Raw genomic sequence first — 20885 nt, 5'->3', positions numbered from 1 at the left:
ATTTTTTTCCATGTTGAAAATTTAAAAAATGATGAGCCGCTCCATTTCCAGGATTTTTCTATTTATTTTTTTCCCAAAATATACATCAGTTAATTTTATAAATATATAAGAAATGAAAAAAATAGTAAGGTGTGCTATTCAATATAATTGAAAATTTCCTTTAAAACATTATCACACAGGTCTAACCTATATTTGTATTAAATGAAATGCTGAACTGTTCAGAGGTGATAATCAAGTTAAACACATAGAAAAAGTGTTAACATGTTGATGTGAAACAGGGTTTGCTTCTGAGGTAACAGTTCTAGATTGCTAACATTTGTGCAGCCGTTATAGTGATTTAAGATTGTTTTACAAGAAATGCACTTAACATGGCACATGATAAACCCTACAAATCATTTCTATAACACCTTACATGCATGAAAGACACACTTAACATATACTAATAGAAAATGCTTAAATGAAAAGGTGAACGTGCAACTCTAGACTTTTTCTAGTATCAAATTTTTAAATTTCGGTTAGATATATAACACTATATTTGATTTTACCACAAAAATATATTCCAACATTGTGTTGAGGATAGAGTCTGAGGCTCTTGTTCAGTAACCATCATCATATTCGTCCTGCACCTGCTGCCGGGCCAACATGGCCTGGATGAGAGCGCTGGAGCCAGAAGGAGCGGGGTTTTGCCCAGGGGCACGGGTCCACTGATTCCTTTCCTCTTCCTCTACTCTCTGCCTGGCTTGCATGACTTGTGCCATTACATTTGATGCTGAGGATGGACCATCATATGAATCCTCTCCCCTGCCCCCTTCAGCTCTTTGCCCTGCTCGCATACTGAGTCTATTAACTGGGTTACTTTGATTAAAGTTAGTCGTGCTCCAGTATTGGTCGTTCTCTTCGGCCCTCTGTCTGGCTCCCAAGCTCTGTGCAACTGCATTGAGGGAAGGAGGGTTTTCGTCAGCGATGTTATAAACATTTTCATCCTCCCTTTCGGCTTTCTGACGTGCCAGAATGGCTTGTGTCATAGCATCAGTGGTAGATATGTCTAATGGAACTGACGACCCCCTGACACTGCGTCTTTCCTGTTCTTCCACCTGCTGGCGAGCAAGTAGAACCTGAACCACTGCGTTTGAGTTGGACGGACTTCCAGAGAAAGCTGAACCTGGTTTGTTCCGCTGAAACAAAAAAAAACAAACATATTAAATAAAGTATCAAAAAACAAATGTGTAAACCGATACATTTAGAATTGGAACATCTGTAAAACTCACAGTTTTCTGTTTTTTCGGTTGGTTATTCACTTTAGGACCAGATCTCTGCAGGTTTTGAAGCCTGTCTAACAGGAAGGACTTGTCTTGCCCCTCCTAATATGAAAAAATAACATTAGTGGAAAACAAAATAAACACTATAAATAATTCTGAAAAATGAACCAAATAAAATGCAATAACAAACAATTTGAGCCTACGTTAACAATCTGCTCTCTGAGAAGAATGATGAGCTCCTTGCGGCCCTCAGCGAGCTGCCAGAAGATGTATATGATGACACTGGAGAGCAGAAACAAGATTTACACTATGACCAGCCAAAATGAATGTGCAGCACAGTCTTCATTCAGTTCAGACTCGCTTGCAGCAACATTCATACCCTCCAAAAGTCTCCACATTCTGTCACAACTTCTCACTTAGGCTGATGTGACAGACCAACAAAGAGAAATGCATAACTTCTATCTGTCAAAAAAATGTTTTAAAAGACTCAAACTAATTGCAGCAAACACATCTGTTATGAATACTTACAGGATAATGAGTGTGATAAGAAAGAAGAACAGTTCACTCTTGATGACATTGTCATAGATCCATACAGCCCACTTAGAGCCAGGAAAGTTTTTGTCTACATCATCTATCCACCCTTCAATCACACCAAACGTTCTGTTGAGTCCCCGAAAAGGGCCGCACCCCTCCGAGGGAGTCAGACTGAGGATTGGATTAGAAATAGCATATCATATTCATTACGAGACAAAGTTATCAAATAAATGAGCTACCTTCAAGCTGTAAAATTATGTTTATTTACCTCCAGGAAGTGTACGCAACAATTGACAGGGCACCCATGAAGAAAGGGAAGAAGAGGAGAAAGATGATAATGGTTTTCATTTGAGCTGCTCTGCCTGATCGCCGTGGAGGCTGGCAGTTCTGGGTCAAACTGACCTGAAGGAGGAGTGGAAAATTTCAGTATACAGGTAGAAATGTAGGCTAGCAGTATAAGTTTGTTTACGTGCCCCTAATGACCCCTACTAACTCTGGGAACTCCTTTAAGACTGCTGGAAATGCATTCTAAGCGACTACCTTATTTAGTTTAGACTTAGACAAACTTTATTGTTGTTTAACGAAATATCGCTGCATACAGCTGACATCAGTGAAATTAACATTACCATTATAAATAATGGTATATAATAGTGCAAAAGGGCATAAATATGAAAAGGTTTATTGCAGTGCAAAATAAATATGGTGCAAAATGCAGTGGACACGTTGAGTTGTGTTGTATTTTAAAGGATTATATAAGTTTAGCCACATTGATTATTAAAACAATGTAAGTGTGATGCATATTGAATAATCTGAAATATAAAAGATGTTTTGAGTTATTTTTGGTATTTCTTTATTTGCTAAATGATTGCAATTGTAATTTAGCTGCATCGTTTTGTCATTTCCAGTGTAATTAGATTTTAGAAAGTAACAGAAATAAAGGAAAGCCTTAAAAAATGACAAAGGTGAGTCCAAACCCTTAATTGGTAGCGCATATGCTGATACAAAACAAAAAACACATATTAATAAAGACTAGCAGGTCACAATGTGAGATAACAGCTAGGTGTCTAATTTCCATATTTAGACCTATTGGCAGGTTGGTGGCGAGCAAATACAAGTGATAGTTAAAACCATGCAGATATAACAAAACTTACGTATATAATGTATAAAAGACTATAAAATGTCTAGCATTAAACAGATTTTAAATACTTTTCTATTCATGTTTCTAGCTTTAAAGTAGGCATATGTGATATATTACAAAAACAAGTAAGAAGTAGGAGCTCCTTTACATTATTTTATCCATACTGCTTTTTGCACTGATTTTCCCTTTCATCTTTAAATGGTCGGCAGCTTTTTTTCCAAGTACAGCCGGAGATGCATATTTTTAGGGGTTTCCAGTTGCTTTACATGTTGCACTCTTCATTTAATGTAATCTTATGCCCTTTCAGTAGCAGCCAAGTTATTATTATAATTTTTTATGTGGGTTTTTTCTTTAGTTTAAAGTCTATTCTAGTTTTTAATTCCTGTTTTTGATTCAGATTTGTATAATCTCTTAAGTCCTGCTACTATTTTTATCATTTTTGGGTACAGTGTGAACCTGCTGCTTCAATATGCCTTTTTTTTTAACTTCATTACATGAAACAGCTGACACAGCTGGATTTCCCGGCCTTTGGACAATAAACTAAATCCTTATTCCATTCAAAGTTGGTTATAATTGCAATCTAGATATTCAATACACAATTACAAAAATAGATTAGATCCTTTTTCTAAACTGTTTTCATCTTTTCTATGAGATACATTTCTTTGTGTATAAGGATTTCTTTGTGTTTAACATATATTTGCTTTTGTTGAGAAGTATATACTTTAAGGTTTAGGTTTTACAAAAAGTAAATGAGAACGGTAATTTAATTTCTAAGATTATACATCACAGCTGTGTATCTTATGCAGCTTGTTATCCTTTGCATGAATATACAGGACAGCCTCTGCTGCATACTTAGTTAGCCACATCTCATTAAAGAAGCCGGTTAAGCCCAAATATTGCATGTTCTTTTCAAAGTTATAAGTTTGTGTCATGAAAACTTTTTTTCATTGGTTATATTTCCATTTTGTGTTATTCTAGTTGTTTTGATTGTATTTGAGTTCTAATGTATTTCTTGTTTACCCTCTGTTACCCTCTTGTGTCAGGCTCCTTCTCCTAGTTCCCTTCTAGATACTTCTGTCCACACCTATTCCTCATTAACTAATTAGTCCACTCCTTGTTTCTGACTTCCATATATACACGTCCTCTTCTTGCTGGTGCCTTGTCGTTTCTTGATCCTAATGTGTGTTTTCCCTGAACCCTTCTAGTTTTTGGTTTTCTATGTTTTGTTATTTTTGCCTCTGGCTCTGCATTTGGATCCTTCAAACCTCCACCCAACATGATAATTTGAAATCCTGACTTTAGAGATAATTCAGTTTGTATATTGAACATTTGTCAAAAGAACCACAGTGAATTGTTCAACAAAGACCATGAATGATTATCCTCATAATTGAAAAACCAAAGCACAAAACACCAATATGTCTTTATCAAAGTGATGAAAGGATTTAAATTAATCACTGGAATGTGAACAATGAGTAACATGAGACGCTAAAGGTTGAATAGGGCAGTCCTAATAGTGTTTCTGTCAGTTCAGTGTAGGTGTGTGTTCAGGATATAAAGCAGGCTCACAAATCCCTAAATCAACATTTACCTTTTTAATGAAAAACAAGATGAAGAATTTCAGAATCTGGATGACAGGTAGCAGAGGAGAGAAGTAGATTCCAATCCTAGCAAGAGAAAAAGTGTTAACCTTTACATTACTTCCTCCTAAGAATATAAGAAAATAAACCTACTGTAACAAATAAAATGCTGCTGAATGTATTGTATTTACCAGGCTAAAGTCTGGGCGTATATGATCTCCAAAATATTTCTGGCTACGTCAAACTCTGGTACACCCAGTCGCGGTTGTATTTTGGTCCCAATAACACTGTCACAAAGAAATGGGAAGTGAAGTCATTCTTCAACAATAACGCCCTGTAGTTCAGGGACTGCAGCATAGATGTAAAAAAGCATTGGTACTCACTTGCTGAGAAACTCTCCAAAGAAGGATCCCAACATCAGAAAAATGAAATCAACGATGACCAAACGGTACAAAGCTTGTCCGACCATTGGCTCCCAGCACTGAGATAAAAAATGTTTTTCAAAGAATAAACCTCCAACAATGTGTAAAAACATAATGGAACGTACATGTATACATACTGTAAATTTCAGAGGAACCACATTCATCCAGTGGTAACACAAAACTCCCAAAATGGAAATCCTCAGTAAGACATTTCTGTGATGGAAAATAAAAAAGATATGATGGACTAATATTTGATGTAGTTAAATGAACAGTACAACATTTAAACAAATGATCTTGATCTTATCAAGGAAATATGACACCAGTTCCCTGCTGTTTGTTGTAACTAAAAAGCACATTTCTAAACTACACTGCCGATTTCTCTGTTTTGCTACCTTCATGTTAGCCTGAAGTTATATCTCTTTTTGTAGACCCAGATTTATAATATAAACAGAAAGATCAGTTCATGTTTTGATGTGAACATCTGTTGATTTCCCACCTTAGGCACCCTTCTGATTACCTTTGTCCTTTAGGTTCGCTCATCTCATTATAACATTAATAAGACCATCTCCCACACTATTCTGATCCCCATTGTCTTTTTGTTAATGCTACTGCTTCATGGACAATGCAAAACCTAAAAAAAAAGTCTCATAAAAAGATCACTGTGCCTCTTTAGTTGGAGTATAAAAGATGCTGTGGAAATTTGTGTAGAATTATCTCTAAAGGCAGCTGTATTTGTCCTGTTCTCCTTTGTATTCCAGCTCTGTGTTGTAATTGACACCATTGTGGAAAACACCATTAACTGACAAAGGTGTTCAACACTGGCACTGATTATTTTCTGCCTGATTTTAAGTTTAAAGATCCAGAACAGGCCATATAATAGATAATAGTGATTGTAAAGCAAAACAGACAGATTTGTAAGCCAAAGAGGGCAGAGCACAAAAAAGAAACACTTCTAAAGCAGATATTGCAATGATGAATCAGGTAGTGGGGTTCAGCATTTGTGTAATCTCAATTCTATAGGTCCTTAGAGACCAAGATGTGCCTCTCCTGGACTTTCATATTGCCTATTCCCATTTGCAGATTTCAGATCAGGGCCTCTCTCAAAAAAAGACTTTCACAAAGTCAAGGTCTATTAACTGCAATGTTTCTGTCAGATCCTTTGAGTTTGTCTGCTGTCTACTGCAGCACTATATGAGATAAATACTACCCAAAACCACCTACTAAAGAAGAAATCCAGAAACAAATGACAGAGCAGTTTAGATACATCTGCAGAACACTGATAGACTGCTGCACAAAGTCTAATGTCCCACAGACCGGCACATAAATGGTTAAAAAATGATGTAAAAAAAAAAAAAAAAAAAAAAAAAAAAAAAAAAAGACATGACAAGCAAAGAGTCTAGATGCTTTGACATAAACTGAACAAAGGCTAATGCTATGGGCAGTGAAGTGTAAAAAGTAAAAAAAAAAAAAAAAAGATGGCTTCTATGGGCAGTCCCACAAATTTTATTTGTTTTTTGCAAAAAAGGACAAATCCAATCCCCAGTTTGATGCCACTAAAGAACAAAAATACGTTTCATATAGAGTGCTACTGAGGGTCCATGAAAAAAATCAGTCTTCAATGAATTTTTTTAAAGATTAAATGCAAATAGTTATTTACGTAAAAGTAAAATAAACAGAAGTATACACATTGAATGAACCCTTTGTGTGGCGTAGTTTAAAATGGCAGAAGATGTGTATTTTAAGAGGCAGCACCTTGTTTTGAGCCTACCAAATGGCTGTTTATAGAGCCTATTACCTCTGTGACTTTACAACTTAGATAAGACAAAGCTGCTTGCTACAATCAGATTTTGCACGATTCTAAGCTCTGAGACAATAAAGAACGGTGTTACTCAAATCAAAATTTTAAATGTATTTTAAAAAAAAGAAATAGACATAGAAAAACAATACAAAACCTTTAGAATGTTCACAATATTAGCATAGATACTCTTAGCACCCTAAAATTACTTCACCTGAATAACAAGGCATAGATCTGTTTGCTCTGGCTGGAGTAGTGTTCAAACTTGTTGAAGAGGGAGAATAGGAGTGGAACAACCATATTCATCAAAGACACCACAAAGGGAACCAGGAGGGTCTCAGCTTCCTGTTGTAGAGACCACCTTTCAGTGTCTACCGTCTGCTGTAGTGATAAAAGAGGAACAATTTAGTCCTCAATAATAAAACCTTATCTACGAAAGTAAATCAAATGAACTGTTCTGGTAAAAGACTTACAACACCACCTCTAGTAGGTTTATGACAGACAGATAAGAGCAGGATGCTGTAGCATTAAACTATTGCCTTTAAAATCAGTGCAGGCTGTCCCATTTCTTGGACTTTTCTTTGTTATTTTGACAACGAGTGCTGGGATTATCATTAAAAAAAGACTAAACATTGCATTGAATCATTCTAGGACTTTTGCATACCTTATCTTCATATTTGCAGAGGTAGAAGATGCTAACTCCACAGGCAACAGCTAAACCCGTTGAGAGAAGCCAGGAGCCAAGATAAATCCCATATTGCTGTAGTTTTTCAGGAAGCGTTTTTTGCTCTATGTGTGCCTTTTCCGCTAAAGACTCCTGGAGAAGTAGCAAGATAACAAATATTACACTGATTACGCACCTTAATATATTAGACTTCAAATGACTATAGAACCCAAATATTTACTGTTCTGCATTTACATATATATATATAGCTATATATATCTATATATATAGCTATATATATATACATATAAATAAACCTAATTGTGACATAGAGCTTAATCTGCATGAGATTAGGAGATCTGCAGCTGTTGACTTTGCAGAAAGGTGATAATATCTTCGAAACTCTGTGCCCCAGTTAACCCCACCCTTGTATTATTTCACTTATATGACCTAGACCTAGTTTACACGAAGACGGACAAAGTATCTTTTCATAAATAGCTCAGAGAACATTTTTGTCCACACAGGTGAACACAGAGCAGGTGTAGATATCTATGCGAGTTAGAGAGATGGCCCACAATATAATCCATTAAGAAAGTATTCTACTTGCAATTCACACAAAAATACAAATTTTGTGTTTGATACTTTTACCACTCTGGAACTAAAAAAATAGTATTATTATTTAAAAGGGGCATTGAATATTTGTTAACTTTTAAATGTAAATATGATAGAATTAGCACAAAAAAAAAAGCTACTTTACATCTTTACAATTAGCTACTTTACACCAGTAGTCCTTTATCTTTCATGTTCTTCCTAGACGCAAAGATACACCTACAGTAATCTCATCTTCATGAGGAAGATGCCTGAGTTGCTCTTTATCATTAGAGTTTTCTGCAAAACCAGAAACAATTAACTGTGTGGTCTTCCATAGAGTGACATACTGTAATCGTTCTGTACGTAATTAAAGTAACCAAGCTGGGGATTACCCCTATCATTCTATAGCAGCTGCATGTCTCTGTTCTCTATTTCAAACACTAATGCTAACAGATGTTGCTATAAATGTAAACAAGTCTGATGGTCTATGAAAATTGAATACAGCTCCTGAGGCGAATAATTTGACAGATAAAATCTAATACATCAAGAAGGGTAGGAGTTACCTTTAGCTGGATTCGTATGTTGTTCTTACGCTGGTTTACTGCATTCTCATTGGTAATGCTAAAATCCCAGCTGTGTAAAAGCTGCCATGCACTGTTTGATGATGGGTCTGCCATGGCATAGTTTTTCTTAAATGAGCTTGCCATGCTGCATTAGGATGAAGCCATATTGTAAAATGTGTAGGCTGTACAGCACAAATAAGTCCTAGAAAGTTCAGGATAAATGTCTGACTAAAGCATAAACAACATACCTGAAAATGAGCACGATTCCACAAAACACCATATAGACTGAGATGGTGAAGAAATAGGCCAGCTTCATGTCGTAATTCACCAGGCCATCAACTGTTTCATTGCTGTAGCTGCCGTAGTACATGATAGTATAGTTGAAATACCCCTGAAGAAACCAGAAAATATTAACAAAACATATTTTTTTTTTTTTAGTTTAATTAAGCTTTAAGTGACAAACTAAAGCTGTAAGTTCACAGAGCTCATACATTATCTTATAGAGTACTGTATTTTTGCTGGCACACAAAAATAGCTCTATTTTCTTTAAATCTCACAAAAATAAAGATTGTTTATTTTCTCAGTTACATCCACATTTGGTTCTTGCTGTTTTTCTGGCTTCAAATAAATTAAAGGCTGATTTTAAGCCAGTTTACCCTGAAGGTATAGTGGAGGATGTTCTTTTTCCAGGTGGATCATCAAAATAAGTGGCCCTCCTAATTGTCAATCATTCTAGTGATATATTTACGTAAGGCTGTCCTACATGCTCATCCACCTTTTTCACTTACTGGTTGTGAGTCTGACATAGTGGAAAAAAGGCAAATCTTCTTTTGGAAAGTAAGCTTGCTTGAGTGATGCAAGCAGTTACTTTAAGGCAGAGCGTGCACGAGGAGAAATGGGCTTGTGCATGCTCTTGCACGCTTTCAATAGGCGTGCCCTCTCGGGAGCAGGTACAGGTTTAATTTTTTTTAAGTGCAGAGAGCAGGTCTTACCAAAAATTGACAAAAATCCTCCATTAGACCTTTAAGTTGGGTTTTTTGTTATCGATAAAAGAATAACGCATTCAGTCTATTATTTAGAAATAAACTGTAGTTATTTGTTAAAGATTAGTTAATTCCAGACAGAATACTGACCTGTTTGACTGACAACTAATAAGAAAATGTAAGCCAATAATATATTGAAGTATTTTTCTGTATTGATAATCAAGGTTTGCACCAGACACTACCTACAATAACATGCATCGCCAGTGCTAGCTGTTTCATCTTGCTTCAAAACAAGCTGTTTTTCAAATATATAGAATATTATATCTCATGCAGGAGGGAATTCCTAATGGTGTCACAATCTTCAAACTAATTCTCTTGATTGTTGAAAAAATATTTCTGAACAAATATCAGTGCATATATCCACCTACAGCTCCAGTCAGTAACTCCAGTCCTCTGAAGGTCATGTTTGCAGGTGTGTTTGGTGAATGGTCATAGATAAGGAGTGGGATGGTAATGAAGCCAAAGTTGATCAGGAAGGAGAAAATGTTGAACATGAGGAGCCACTTCAGGAGCACAAAATAGTTGAGGACACTGGAGCCAAATTTGCCCCCAATCTCCTTCATGGTGCTGTGCCAAAGCTCCAGGGTCTGCTTTGCTGATTTTACACTGTAACCAAATCTTCGCATCGACTAGAAAAGAAGAAAGCAAAAATAATACATGTTAGTGTATATATATCAAATAACTGGGACATTAGTTGAAGAAAATGGAGAGATATACTCACCAGTGACATATTTTTAGAGCAATTTGACAAACAGGTGAACTGGCGAGACCGTTCTGAAGACTTCAGTGCTCTTACCTGTCTCCTGTAGACATACATTGATAACATAAGAGCAAAAATCGTTTTAATTTCTGAATCTCAGATAAAATGCACAACGGTAAAAATTTGTTTCAATCTGTATGAAAACATGTCTTCCTGATGCTGCCTTAGTTGTGTAAAATATCTCAGTCAAAAATAGGTCAGGTGTTAAGGAATAACCTGATCATATAAGATGGTAATGTTATAGTCAGTATATTGCAGGTTACCATTGGAATTACACCAGTGACCTAATTTAACTTTTTTCTAGGTCACTTCAAACTTTTCTTGCTAGACCGTTATCAGAACTTATCATCACGCTCCTAAAGGGCCTTCTGTGTTAATAGAACAGCTATAGGTTGATCTACTTTGCGCCCTGGGATGGACTGGCGACCTGTCCAGGGTGTACCCCACCTCTCGCCCATTGACAGCTGGAGATAGGCACCAGCACCCCTTGCAACCCCACTTGGGAGTAAGCGTGTTAGAAAATGGATGGATGGATGGCTGATTTACTATGCAATGTAAAAACAACCCATTCATGAGGTAATACAATGTTAAAATGGTTAGCTTGTTGACAGAACCAGAGACCAATATAAGAACTTCTCTGAAGTTCCATAAAAAGAAAAACATCCTGGACCAGAAACCAGCCTGTTAGTCTGAGTCACTCAGCCACAGGACAGAAGAAATTCAGTCAGTAAGTGAGACAACGCACCCCAGTAATGTAATAAATTATATTTTATGCCCCCCCCCCAAAAAAAAACAAAACAGGACCCTTTAGGGATAGATTAGAGGACATTGACGGCAAATCATGTTATGTTGTTGACAGAATATTTAAAAAAAAAAAAAAAAAAAAAAGCTGAACTTCCACATAAAAGTTGACCGGACCCTTTTTTACTGGGTGGGTTTCTTTAAAAAAAAAAACTATGTTCTTCAGAGGCCACACAAGTAAAGATGGCCATGAAGGGATATATTTTAGGTATTTTAACGTAGAAACCCAGGAACCCAGTGACCTTCTGAATCTAATAAATAAAATGGATGGATGGATGGATGGATGGATGGATGGATGGATGGATGGATGGATGGATGGATGGATGGATGGATGGATGGATGGATGGATGGAGTTGACTTGGTGTTCTCATGGGAAGAAATTAAAGACCCAGCTGCAGAGGTTTAGTTCACACAAAAGTGAACTCAGCTCAGGGCTGTTTTATCAGTAGACCTTAATACCATGTGGGTGCTACTCTAACAATGCCCTTCTCATTCTTTAAAGCCCTGTCACAATGGAAATATTTCCAACTAAACAAGTATTTGCATAATGCTTCGTTTTATGGTTACTAAAAAAGTTTACTGATTAACCAAATGGATCGGCCTCACTCCATCAGGGCTGCTCTCAACCTACCTAATATGTTTCTTCTCTTCAAAGCTCCTTGGTAGCTCACGGATCTTCTTGATTTGTTCCGTTATTGACAAAGCAACAAGCTCCTTTACAAGGTCTTGTTCCTCTGTCACACAATAAACAACAAGACAAGCACAAGCCATTAGCTTTCCAAGAACCACCCCCCCTTTTATGCAGATCAGGTGTCACACTTTCCACTCGCAGTAACAAAACACCGAAAAGGGGCCCTTACCATTTTCCATCTCGCTCATGATGGCATCTTCTGTGAAAGCTGCATGAGCCGGATCACTATTAGGAAACACACTCATTCGTCTCATCGTTAATCCTCTCCATCTCATTGTCATATTGCCTACATGAACATGGGAAAAAGCATGCTTTCAAAATGTTCCTTTACCTAAAACGCACACTTAAAAAAACGTCACATTCACAGCACTTAAATATACATCACTTCATACTTTCTTTCATTTCTGCTCTGCTAGTAACAAATGCTTGTCTTTTTGAACTTTTTTTTTTCTTTGCATGTGTTCTAAATATGCCTATTGGAGAAAGGCGCAGACTAATATGATTACTGTCGCTAACAGCTGTACAGGACATAACAATAAATACAGTTGTTTAGAAAATTACGTGTCAGCTATAATGCCCCATAATCTTTATTTTCTGATTAAAGTCCATGACAGTAAAGCTGTTCAAAATATCTCACTACACTATTGACGTTACCAAGCAGGCCAGGCATGATTTTATATTTTTGAATTAGTTAATTCTTTAATATTTATTAACTTAATTAACTTCATCTACATTCATTACTTTTTCAAGCCAAATGATTATTTATAAAACATCTTTTGTTCTCCGGGGGGAACCTGGCTGGAACTATCATTGATTTTTGAGGGTTCAAAAACCCCAATTTAAAAACAAAAAACAAAAACTGAAATCTACCATGAATTATTGGTACAAAAAAATACAAATAAAATAATAAGTTCTTGCAAGTTATCAAAAATAACTTGCATATTCAGATATAGTAGTTCAATCAACTGCACACAATCTACAGTATGAGCCAGATTATGTAGACAAGATTAAAATGCTAAAAGGGTGGACACAGACATCTTCAAGGAAATCAAAGCTGTGTAAAAACACATCCATTAAAAGTTAAAATACTTTTTAAAAGCATATTAATTGTAGGCCTCCATGGTTTTTGTAAGTCGGAATGCCAAGGCAAATATCTACTAGCATGTCATCTTTTGCTTGAATAATGATATTATAGCATATCTGTGCTGTGTTTTTAGGTTGTACGATAAAATTCTTTAGATAAATAATGGTCCGGCATTAGTTGGTGTAAGAAACCTAATTTGATCAACTTCATTTTTTAATTATCCAGCATACCGAGTCGAGTGAATCCTCGTACTACAGGCAGTATACTGTATTTCCCAGCCTCTCCTTACTCTGTACTCTGTCCCATCACCTGCAAGAGTACTCAGTGACGTTGCAAAAGCTGAGCACAGAAAACAGCAGGACTTGGCTTCACAAAATGCTGTTTCTCCACATGTGAGGTCTCATAAAACATCTTATCACACATTTTAAATAGGTGTAAAAGATAAGGAGCAATACCAGGGCAACTATGAGTATTTCAATCAAACTTAAAGTCCTTGAGCTCTCATTTCTTTGCCTGCTTCCTTGTACTTGCTGATAGTGTGTGACTATTCGTCAATGATTATCCAGTGTGTTCTTCTAAGTAAGTTAATCATCTAAGACAAACTTCGGGCAAACATAAATCAATGTTTATCTAGCGAGCAAATCACAAAAAGACATAAAGAAATAGATTTCTATAATTCCACCAAAGATAAATGAATAAATTGCAAATTGTAGATGTTAAATTGGTAAAATGCACTACCTGCAGCTGAGGAATAAGGGCGAACAGGTGGTAATCGATCGTACATACGGTCTTGATCAATCTGAAATGTGCTGTGACCTGAATGATACAAAGGTGCAGAGAGGAACACATCAATAAAACGACGTCACAAATAAACACAGAAACAAGCAAACAAATAGTCCCAAATTAAAAATACCAAACAATGGCAGTAGCTTGAATTTCCAAAAATATATTTTTCTAACATTAAATGTCAAATGTAGTATTCAGTTTTAGTACTGTATCTACAACTCAATATCCACAAAAGTTGTGAATATATTTTTCATAATGAATTTGTGTGGCTGCATGTGGGTTTATAAACAAGATATTTCATGTTCTGCACAACAAAACAGAATTGTAAGCAACATACTTCTACAGTAATTTAGCTGTAACTTATAAGAGCAAGCAGATTCTTCAGTTATTCTAACTTTTCATTGGTTAAATAAGGTGTTGTGAAAGAGGCAAAAAACAAGGTCTAAATTAATCCTTCAGTTTCCCTTACTGAGGTCATGCTGCCATGAAGGACTTCCTGTGTGTGTGGACATGGGCCCCATAGGGATGTTTTCTCTCCCACCCCATCCTTCTCTGGGTGCTCTCCATTCAGCACCATTTGGGTCATCTCCTGCATAAGGATTGGCATGCGGTGGTTTTCTGGAAAATCTAGTTACCATAAAGACATTTTGCGTTGAAAGAAAAAAAAGAAATGAATTGCTCCAATAAAGCTTGATATGTTTATGATTCTGATTATGCATGAGCATGGTGTTTCGTACAGGAAATGTTCTGAAGATAAAATGCTGACAGGAAAATTTCTAGCTGAAAATATTTCGATGTATTTTATGCAAAATTATGGGCATGTTTAAGCACAGGATTTCATAAAACTCTGAAATAGAGGCATTTATGAAATCTATCTATCTATCTATCTATCTATCTATCTATCTATCTATCTATCTATATATATATATATATATATATATATATATATTTGTAATAGCATCCTTTGCATGTTCTACATGAAAGGAGGTGAGACGGTATTTTTATTGGTTCTGAATTTTAGGAAAACAGCACCTTAAAAGGTTAAACTTTAAGTTCATGTCATGAAAGTAAGCATTTAATTGTAAAATGCAATTGCACAAATTTTATATTCATAGCTACTTCCTTCTTGAGGATATTCCCAATGATCCGCCTTTTCTTAAAAATGGAAATTATGGAAAGATGTATTCTTTAATGGTCAAATTTCCTTCAGAATTTCCTTCAGCTATTCTACACAAAAAGAAGATAGGAAAAAACAGCTGATCACACAAACCTTCTGTCAATTTCCAGCGTCTCACTGTCGTGATAGGCTGGGTTAAAAACCCCGCCGTGACCGTAATTCATCACTAGATCCACAAAAAGCAGAGCCTTCCAATCTTCCAAAACGGGAGTCTTTTAGTCAAGACTTGATACTGTCCTGAGAAAAAAGACAGAAATATTTCAAATTAAATGAACAAAACATTTTGCGCCTCATATTTTTTTTATCTGTTGAAGTTTTTTAGCTCTCCTTATTAAGTTGCCCTCATTCAGCTTTGACCTAAACAAACACCATCACATGTTTCAACCGAGTGGGTTTAAGTAGAGTGACAGCTATATTGTCAGAGGGAATCAAGAGTAATTTAATCCTCTGCTCTGATCCGCATCTGTTCATCATTAATTCATTGAGGGGGATTGGTTTCTGCCACACAGGGGAACAAACAATACAACTGGGTGAGTAGCACTGTAGAAATTATGTTATGTTTAACAGCATAAAAGGGAAAATAATGTTTAAAAGAAAAACTCTTCTTACCTTTAGTGATCCAGTGGAGTCAGTATGAAAAATGTCTCTGACAGGAAGTTGGTACACTTGCAGTCCATGCAGGATGAATGTGATGAACATCTGTGAGCTGAGCTGGAGGACACTGAGTTAGAGAGATAACATACTCTCTGTCTATCAGGAAGTGTTGACTGACCTGTTAAGGGAAAGTCCACTGAGTGCTGCACATGAGTCTGTGACACTTCCTCATGTGTAAGATAATTAAACCATGTTTGCGAACATTTAATTAGTTTCCTTATTTGGAGCATGCTGAAAGTTGTTTGATAAGGGATTTATACTTGTTGCTTGGTGACTGAAATCTACAACAGAAGAAAAAAAAAAAAAAAAAAAAAAGCTACCCTAAATCCTTATAGAGCCCTAATACCAAAATATCTAATGGTCCTTGTGATGAGTAGGGTTGAACAGAACATAATGAAGAAGTCCAGAAAATCATTTGAATGGGGCATCAACACAATTTTGCAAATAAATAAATAAATAAAAGTAAAATGGCATTCAAGCTGTTTCTACCTGGTTCACTAATGAGTCATTATTTCATAATCATAGTTAAGCTTGAAATGATTTATAGTCCTAGCACTGTTTTTTTTTCATTCAGCTAAGAAATAACACTGAAAGTGATACATCCAGCTTAAACGATTGGAAAATAATGTAGAACTAATAATAATTTTGAAATATATTTATTTTATTTAGAAATAATGTTCATTTAAAAAAGAATATTTATATTCCAAAAACAGTGTAAAAATATGTATTGCAGCAATCAAGTTGAAAATATATTTTTTGATTGAAGCAACCTTTCTTAATTAGATAAAAATACAAATCTGCCCTCATTTATATGTTACAATCTGTTACCTATTTTGCGCTGACCGTTGAACTTTTGACAACCCCGGTTTAAAAAAATGTCATAAACACAAGGAATTTAGTTTATAAGCTTTTAGTTTGCCCCCAACGTGGCACAATGTCAAAAAACTCATCCAACTGTGTTCGAATTAAAAGATAACAAGGATTAAAAAGTATATAACCTAGAATAAAAATGTTTTATGTTATAAAGTAGTTACTTACTTGTAGACTACCTAAAGTCCACTGATGTGTAATACCTAAGCTAAGTAAAAATGAATGTGATGATAGAAGTACAAGAATTAGTAGAAGTCTATAAATGAGGTAATTTATTGTGTTTTCTTTTTAGCTTACACATTTTTTTTATTTCTTTTAACTGCTAAATTAGTTGATTGACAAAAAAAAACTTTCTTTAAAAAAACTCAGTCATGTGGCGTGTTTAATGTCCCGTTTTTGTTGCTGCTTGATTATACAATCATGAAAACATTGTGGTCTACATGAAGGACCAAACTTGCCAATGAAAAAAAACTAAATTTAGTAACAACGCCTAGATGTTCTTTAACGGCTTTAATGCAGAGGCGTAGCCAGAACATTTTCATAAGGGTGGCCAGGCAATAACCAATGTAGACAGAGGGGTGGCCGAAAGTAGATAGGCACCAAAATCTCAGGATCAATCTACACTGTTTCAACACGAATATTAACAAGCAAAACATCCATATTTTCTAGATAAAGACAAACTATTCTTTCCCACAGCCTTTTCTAGCAATAGACGAATATATTAAAACACCTGTGCTTTCTAGATAAAAGTTATAGTGAAAAAAATTGCGCACACATCTTTTCCATTGTCATTACTTATTTACTTTTATCAGTAATCTTTCTGCATAAAATTGATATTCACAAGTACTAATATGTACTTAAATTGATTATTTAGTATAAGTTTTTTCTTAAAGTAGTTACTTATCTATGATTTCACTGAAGACTCCTAAATGACTTGCAGAGACATATCATTTTCTCTTTACCCCATAAAACACAAAATATATTTCTGCTTGAATTCTGTATTTATCATCTTTAATGTTGGTATATTGATGTGCATAATTATCCACAGTGTTTTTGTTGACAAGTGATTGTTAATATATGAAAAATTATAATGTTTGGAATATTCCACTTGAGAGTATTACTGCTGCCACCATCTGTATTAGAGGGAAACAATGGTAGGGGTGGCCACAGGCAGTGGCGGTTCTAGACGAAATGTACCAGCGTGTTTTCATGGGGGCACAGAAAAGCATGAAATAAAAAACATGGCAAGGGATTCAAATATATTAAGGTAGCTGCATAAAGTCAAATATCAATTTAATTAGGTTTAATTAAAATTCTATTTCTTATTAGGTCAATATACATTCATAATTTAGGAATTTTACATATTTTTGACTTAATTTACATAGAATCTGAATTAGAACTCAAGAAAAACTGATAAATTCAGCTGTGAAAATTAGAGCAATTTGTTTTGAAAAAAACATTTAGCAGATGAAAACTGGGGTCCTATCTCAATACCACTGAAGCTATCACCTTTTTGTTTTTACATAATTAGTAAAACAGAATTTTTAAAGAAAAAAAATGAAATAGACCCAAAGGACCTATCAGTAACCAAGTCTGATCCAGCATATACCATCATTAGAATTTCTTTGAATAGTATGCCTTCAGTACAGGGGTCATAACAGGGGCCAGGACATGAGATACAGGGACACTGGAGAACGTTGGCCCCTATCAAGAACCGCCTATGGCCACAGGGGTGGCCAATGATCGGCTAAAGGCTGATTTATACTTCGAAACCAGGTCCTCTGTGTAGGTGTCACAGTGAACAAAAAGACGTCCCCGCCCCTCCGCAGACACTCCACTGCAACTCTCCCAAATTGTAACTGACCGCAGACAGTGCCGCAGACAGGAGGTCGGCTTGTTTTGTTTTTATGACCAAAATTGCGGAAAACAACTCGTGGAATTTGACCAGCTAGTAGATCGAGGTGCGCGAGAACGCTGGGACCCTTTTCCCACTTGGATCCCCCCTATTTTTCGCCGTCATGTCCCTCCGTTGTCGAACTAAACTCGCCCCCACTTCCTCACCGCCTCGGCCGCATCTAGACCCACAGCGTATAGCACAGACCGAGCTTGAATACTGAGCATAAATCACAAATGTCTGCGTCTGTGGAGGACCAACTCTGCCATATTTAAAAATAAATACAGAAATAAATAAATGCTCAATAAATATATAAGCATACAATTAATTGCCAACAAAAATACAATAAACAAATAAATGTATGTAGAAATTAAATTATAAAGTGAGACACAAATGTATATAACTCTTAAATAGCTTCTTTATTTATTTGCATTTGTAATATTTACCTTATTTATTTCTTTGTCCTTTATAATCTTTAACTTTATTTTTTAATTACTTATATTTTAAGTATTTATTTAGGTGCATATTATAATATTTTTGCCTGTTTTATTCTTCCTTTGTATTTTTTTACCTTAGTTATTTCTTCGCCACTGTTTATTTCTGTCTGCCCTTTTTACATTTCTGCCTGTCATATTTACATTTCTGTATGCCTTTCTGTCTCATTATGCAAATGAGGAGGGGGTGTGTCCTAGAGAGTCAACTTCTGCTCATTGGTTGGCTTGGCGGNCATAAAACACAAAATATATTTCTGCTTGAATTCTGTATTTATCATCTTTAATGTTGGTATATTGATGTGCATAATTATCCACAGTGTTTTTGTTGTCAAGTAATTGTTCATATATGAAAAATAATAATGTTTGGAATATTCCACTTGAGAGTATTACTGCTGCCACCATCTGTATTAGAGGGAAACAATGGTAGGGGTTACCACAGGCAGTGGCGGTTCTAGACGAAATGTACCAGCATGTTTTCATGGGGGCACAGAAAAGCATGAAATAAAAAACATGGCAAGGGATTCAAATATTTTAAGGTAGCTGCATGAAGTCAAATTTCGATTTAATTAGGTTTAAATAAAATTCTATTTCTTATTAGGTCAATATACATTCATAATTTTACAATTTTAGACTTAATTTACGTTTTCTATAGAATCTGAATTAGAACTCAAGAAAAACTGATAAATTCAGCTTTGAAAATTAGAGCAATTTGTTTTGAAAAAAACATTTAGCAGATGAAACCTGGGGTCCTATCTCAATACCACTGAAGCTATCACCTTATTGTTTTTACATTTGTTATTGTTTTTACATTGTTTTTTACCTTAGTTATTTCTTCGCCGCTGTTTATTTCTGTCTGTACTTTTTACATTTCTGCCTGTCATATTTACATTTCTGTATGCATTTCTGTCTCATTATGCAAATGAGGAGGGGTGTGTCCTAGAGAGTCAACTTCTGCTCATTGGTTGGCGGTCCATCTTCTTAACTCACAGAGCTCAGAGTACTAAGTTAAATGTTATCTTTTCTGTTGCTGTTGTTCAATAAAAGTTAGTTTTAAGATAATTTGAGGCGAGAACATTATACTTTTAAGCATCACCATATGGCCCATTCACAGATTTAATGCGTAATTTAAAAGAAAATGTTCCAAACTTGAGAGGACTGCGGCACCAGCGGAGCTCCGAACCTCACGGCAGCCAGGTCTAACCGCAGCGGCCCTCTCTCGGCATAGCCGTGTGTGAAGGACCGCTGGCTATGATGGCAATTTTTTGTTGTATTTGGCAAAGTCCCTACTCGCGTTCTAATGACTTCAGACTCGACATCAGACACTCCTCCTATAGATTCGACCGATGTAGTAAAATGCTAACCAACATGCTTCACACATATGAGTCAAGCTCACTGTGACACACTGCTGCAGGAGGAGTATAACCGGCCCTTAAGTGGGGCCATGGCCACCCTCGGCCCCCCATCTAGCTCCGCCCCTGCTTTAATATGGGTTTAATTTCAGTTTACAGGCGCTACCATTTAGAAAAACAAAACAAAAACAAAAAAACAAACAAACAAAAAAGTTGTAAAAAAAACTTCTGTCTAACTTCCAGTACATCGCTCCAAAGAGCCCAGCTGGGAGCTGTGACCGCATCCAGGAAGTTATCTGTGGGAAGAGCTTCTCTTCCTACATGTTTACTAAACCAGGTCAGCAAGCTCAGTATTTAGCTAGCATCTTGTCCATTTATCAAACCTCCTCTTTTGGAATTGGGAACAATGGAGGACAACTCAGGTAATTTCGGAGTTTTTTGGGAACTTTAGCTTCTTTTGTGAGCTCGCGGGTCAACATTGTTCCGTTTGTTGCTAGTCGGCTAAAATGGCTATAACCCCGAGCTAATATCAACAGTTGCTAACAACTTCTTAGCTTTAACGTTTTCATTAAAAATAGCTTCTTTTTAACGAAGCCCACATAAGAGTTCTGGTTTTATGTTTGTATTGGGGCTGTTTGAGAACCAAAAATCAGACTGACTAATTCTTCGGACATGTTATTGGGACTGTTTCAGGGTTTTTAGATCCAAAAAGTATAGGATTTATTATTGTAAATAGATA

General features: G+C 35.9%; 2 protein-coding genes across 3 annotated transcripts in view; one reads left to right on the top strand and one right to left on the bottom strand.

Annotated features, from left to right (window-relative positions):
- Positions 1-284: 284 nt before the first annotated feature.
- tmc5 (transmembrane channel like 5) lies at positions 285-15633 on the bottom strand. 2 transcript variants are annotated; one of them, XM_015381653.1, is made up of 21 exons: positions 15495-15633; positions 14979-15122; positions 14178-14335; positions 13661-13738; positions 12008-12124; positions 11779-11881; positions 10308-10389; positions 9955-10215; positions 8792-8934; positions 8544-8688; positions 7390-7542; positions 6940-7106; positions 5068-5143; positions 4892-4989; positions 4700-4795; positions 4520-4595; positions 2062-2195; positions 1788-1964; positions 1463-1541; positions 1269-1361; positions 285-1175 (listed from the first exon to the last, which is right to left on the bottom strand). In XM_015381653.1, the coding sequence occupies exons 2-21, from the start codon at positions 15047-15049 to the stop codon at positions 597-599; spliced, it is 2886 nt and encodes a 961-aa protein (XP_015237139.1). In that variant the 5' UTR covers positions 15050-15122; positions 15495-15633; the 3' UTR covers positions 285-596. The 2 variants fall into 2 exon arrangements, with proteins under 2 accessions (XP_015237139.1, XP_015237138.1); XM_015381652.1 differs by lacking the exon at positions 15495-15633 and having other exon boundaries at positions 14979-15225.
- A 4777-nt stretch (positions 15634-20410) lies between these two features.
- Positions 20411-20885, top strand: part of LOC107089097 (nodal modulator 1-like) — a 46465-nt gene continuing 45990 nt past the window's right edge. The window contains 1 exon segment of the mRNA XM_015381659.1: positions 20411-20568. Within this exon segment, the coding sequence (XP_015237145.1) occupies positions 20553-20568 (16 nt within the window). The 5' untranslated portion in view covers positions 20411-20552.

This window comes from Cyprinodon variegatus, unplaced genomic scaffold (assembly GCF_000732505.1).
Source record: "Cyprinodon variegatus isolate N-32 unplaced genomic scaffold, C_variegatus-1.0 Scaffold238, whole genome shotgun sequence".
Classification (NCBI taxonomy): domain Eukaryota; kingdom Metazoa; phylum Chordata; class Actinopteri; order Cyprinodontiformes; family Cyprinodontidae; genus Cyprinodon; species Cyprinodon variegatus.
The sequence above is the reverse complement of the archived record's forward strand: the minus strand, read 5'-3'. Positions and strand labels throughout refer to the sequence as shown.

Bases quoted from the DNA above. Each gene is read 5' to 3' on its own strand.
- tmc5 (XM_015381653.1), bottom strand. From the start codon at position 15,049: ATGAATTACGGTCACGGCGGGGTTTTTAACCCAGCCTATCACGACAGT. The intron at 8,935-9,954 runs GTAGGTGGATAT...TGGTTTCTTCAG, and splicing joins TGGAGTTACTGACTGGAGCT to GGGTATTTCAACTATACTAT. The intron at 7,543-8,543 runs GTAACTCCTACC...CTACTTCTCCAG, and splicing joins ACATACGAATCCAGCTAAAG to GAGTCTTTAGCGGAAAAGGC.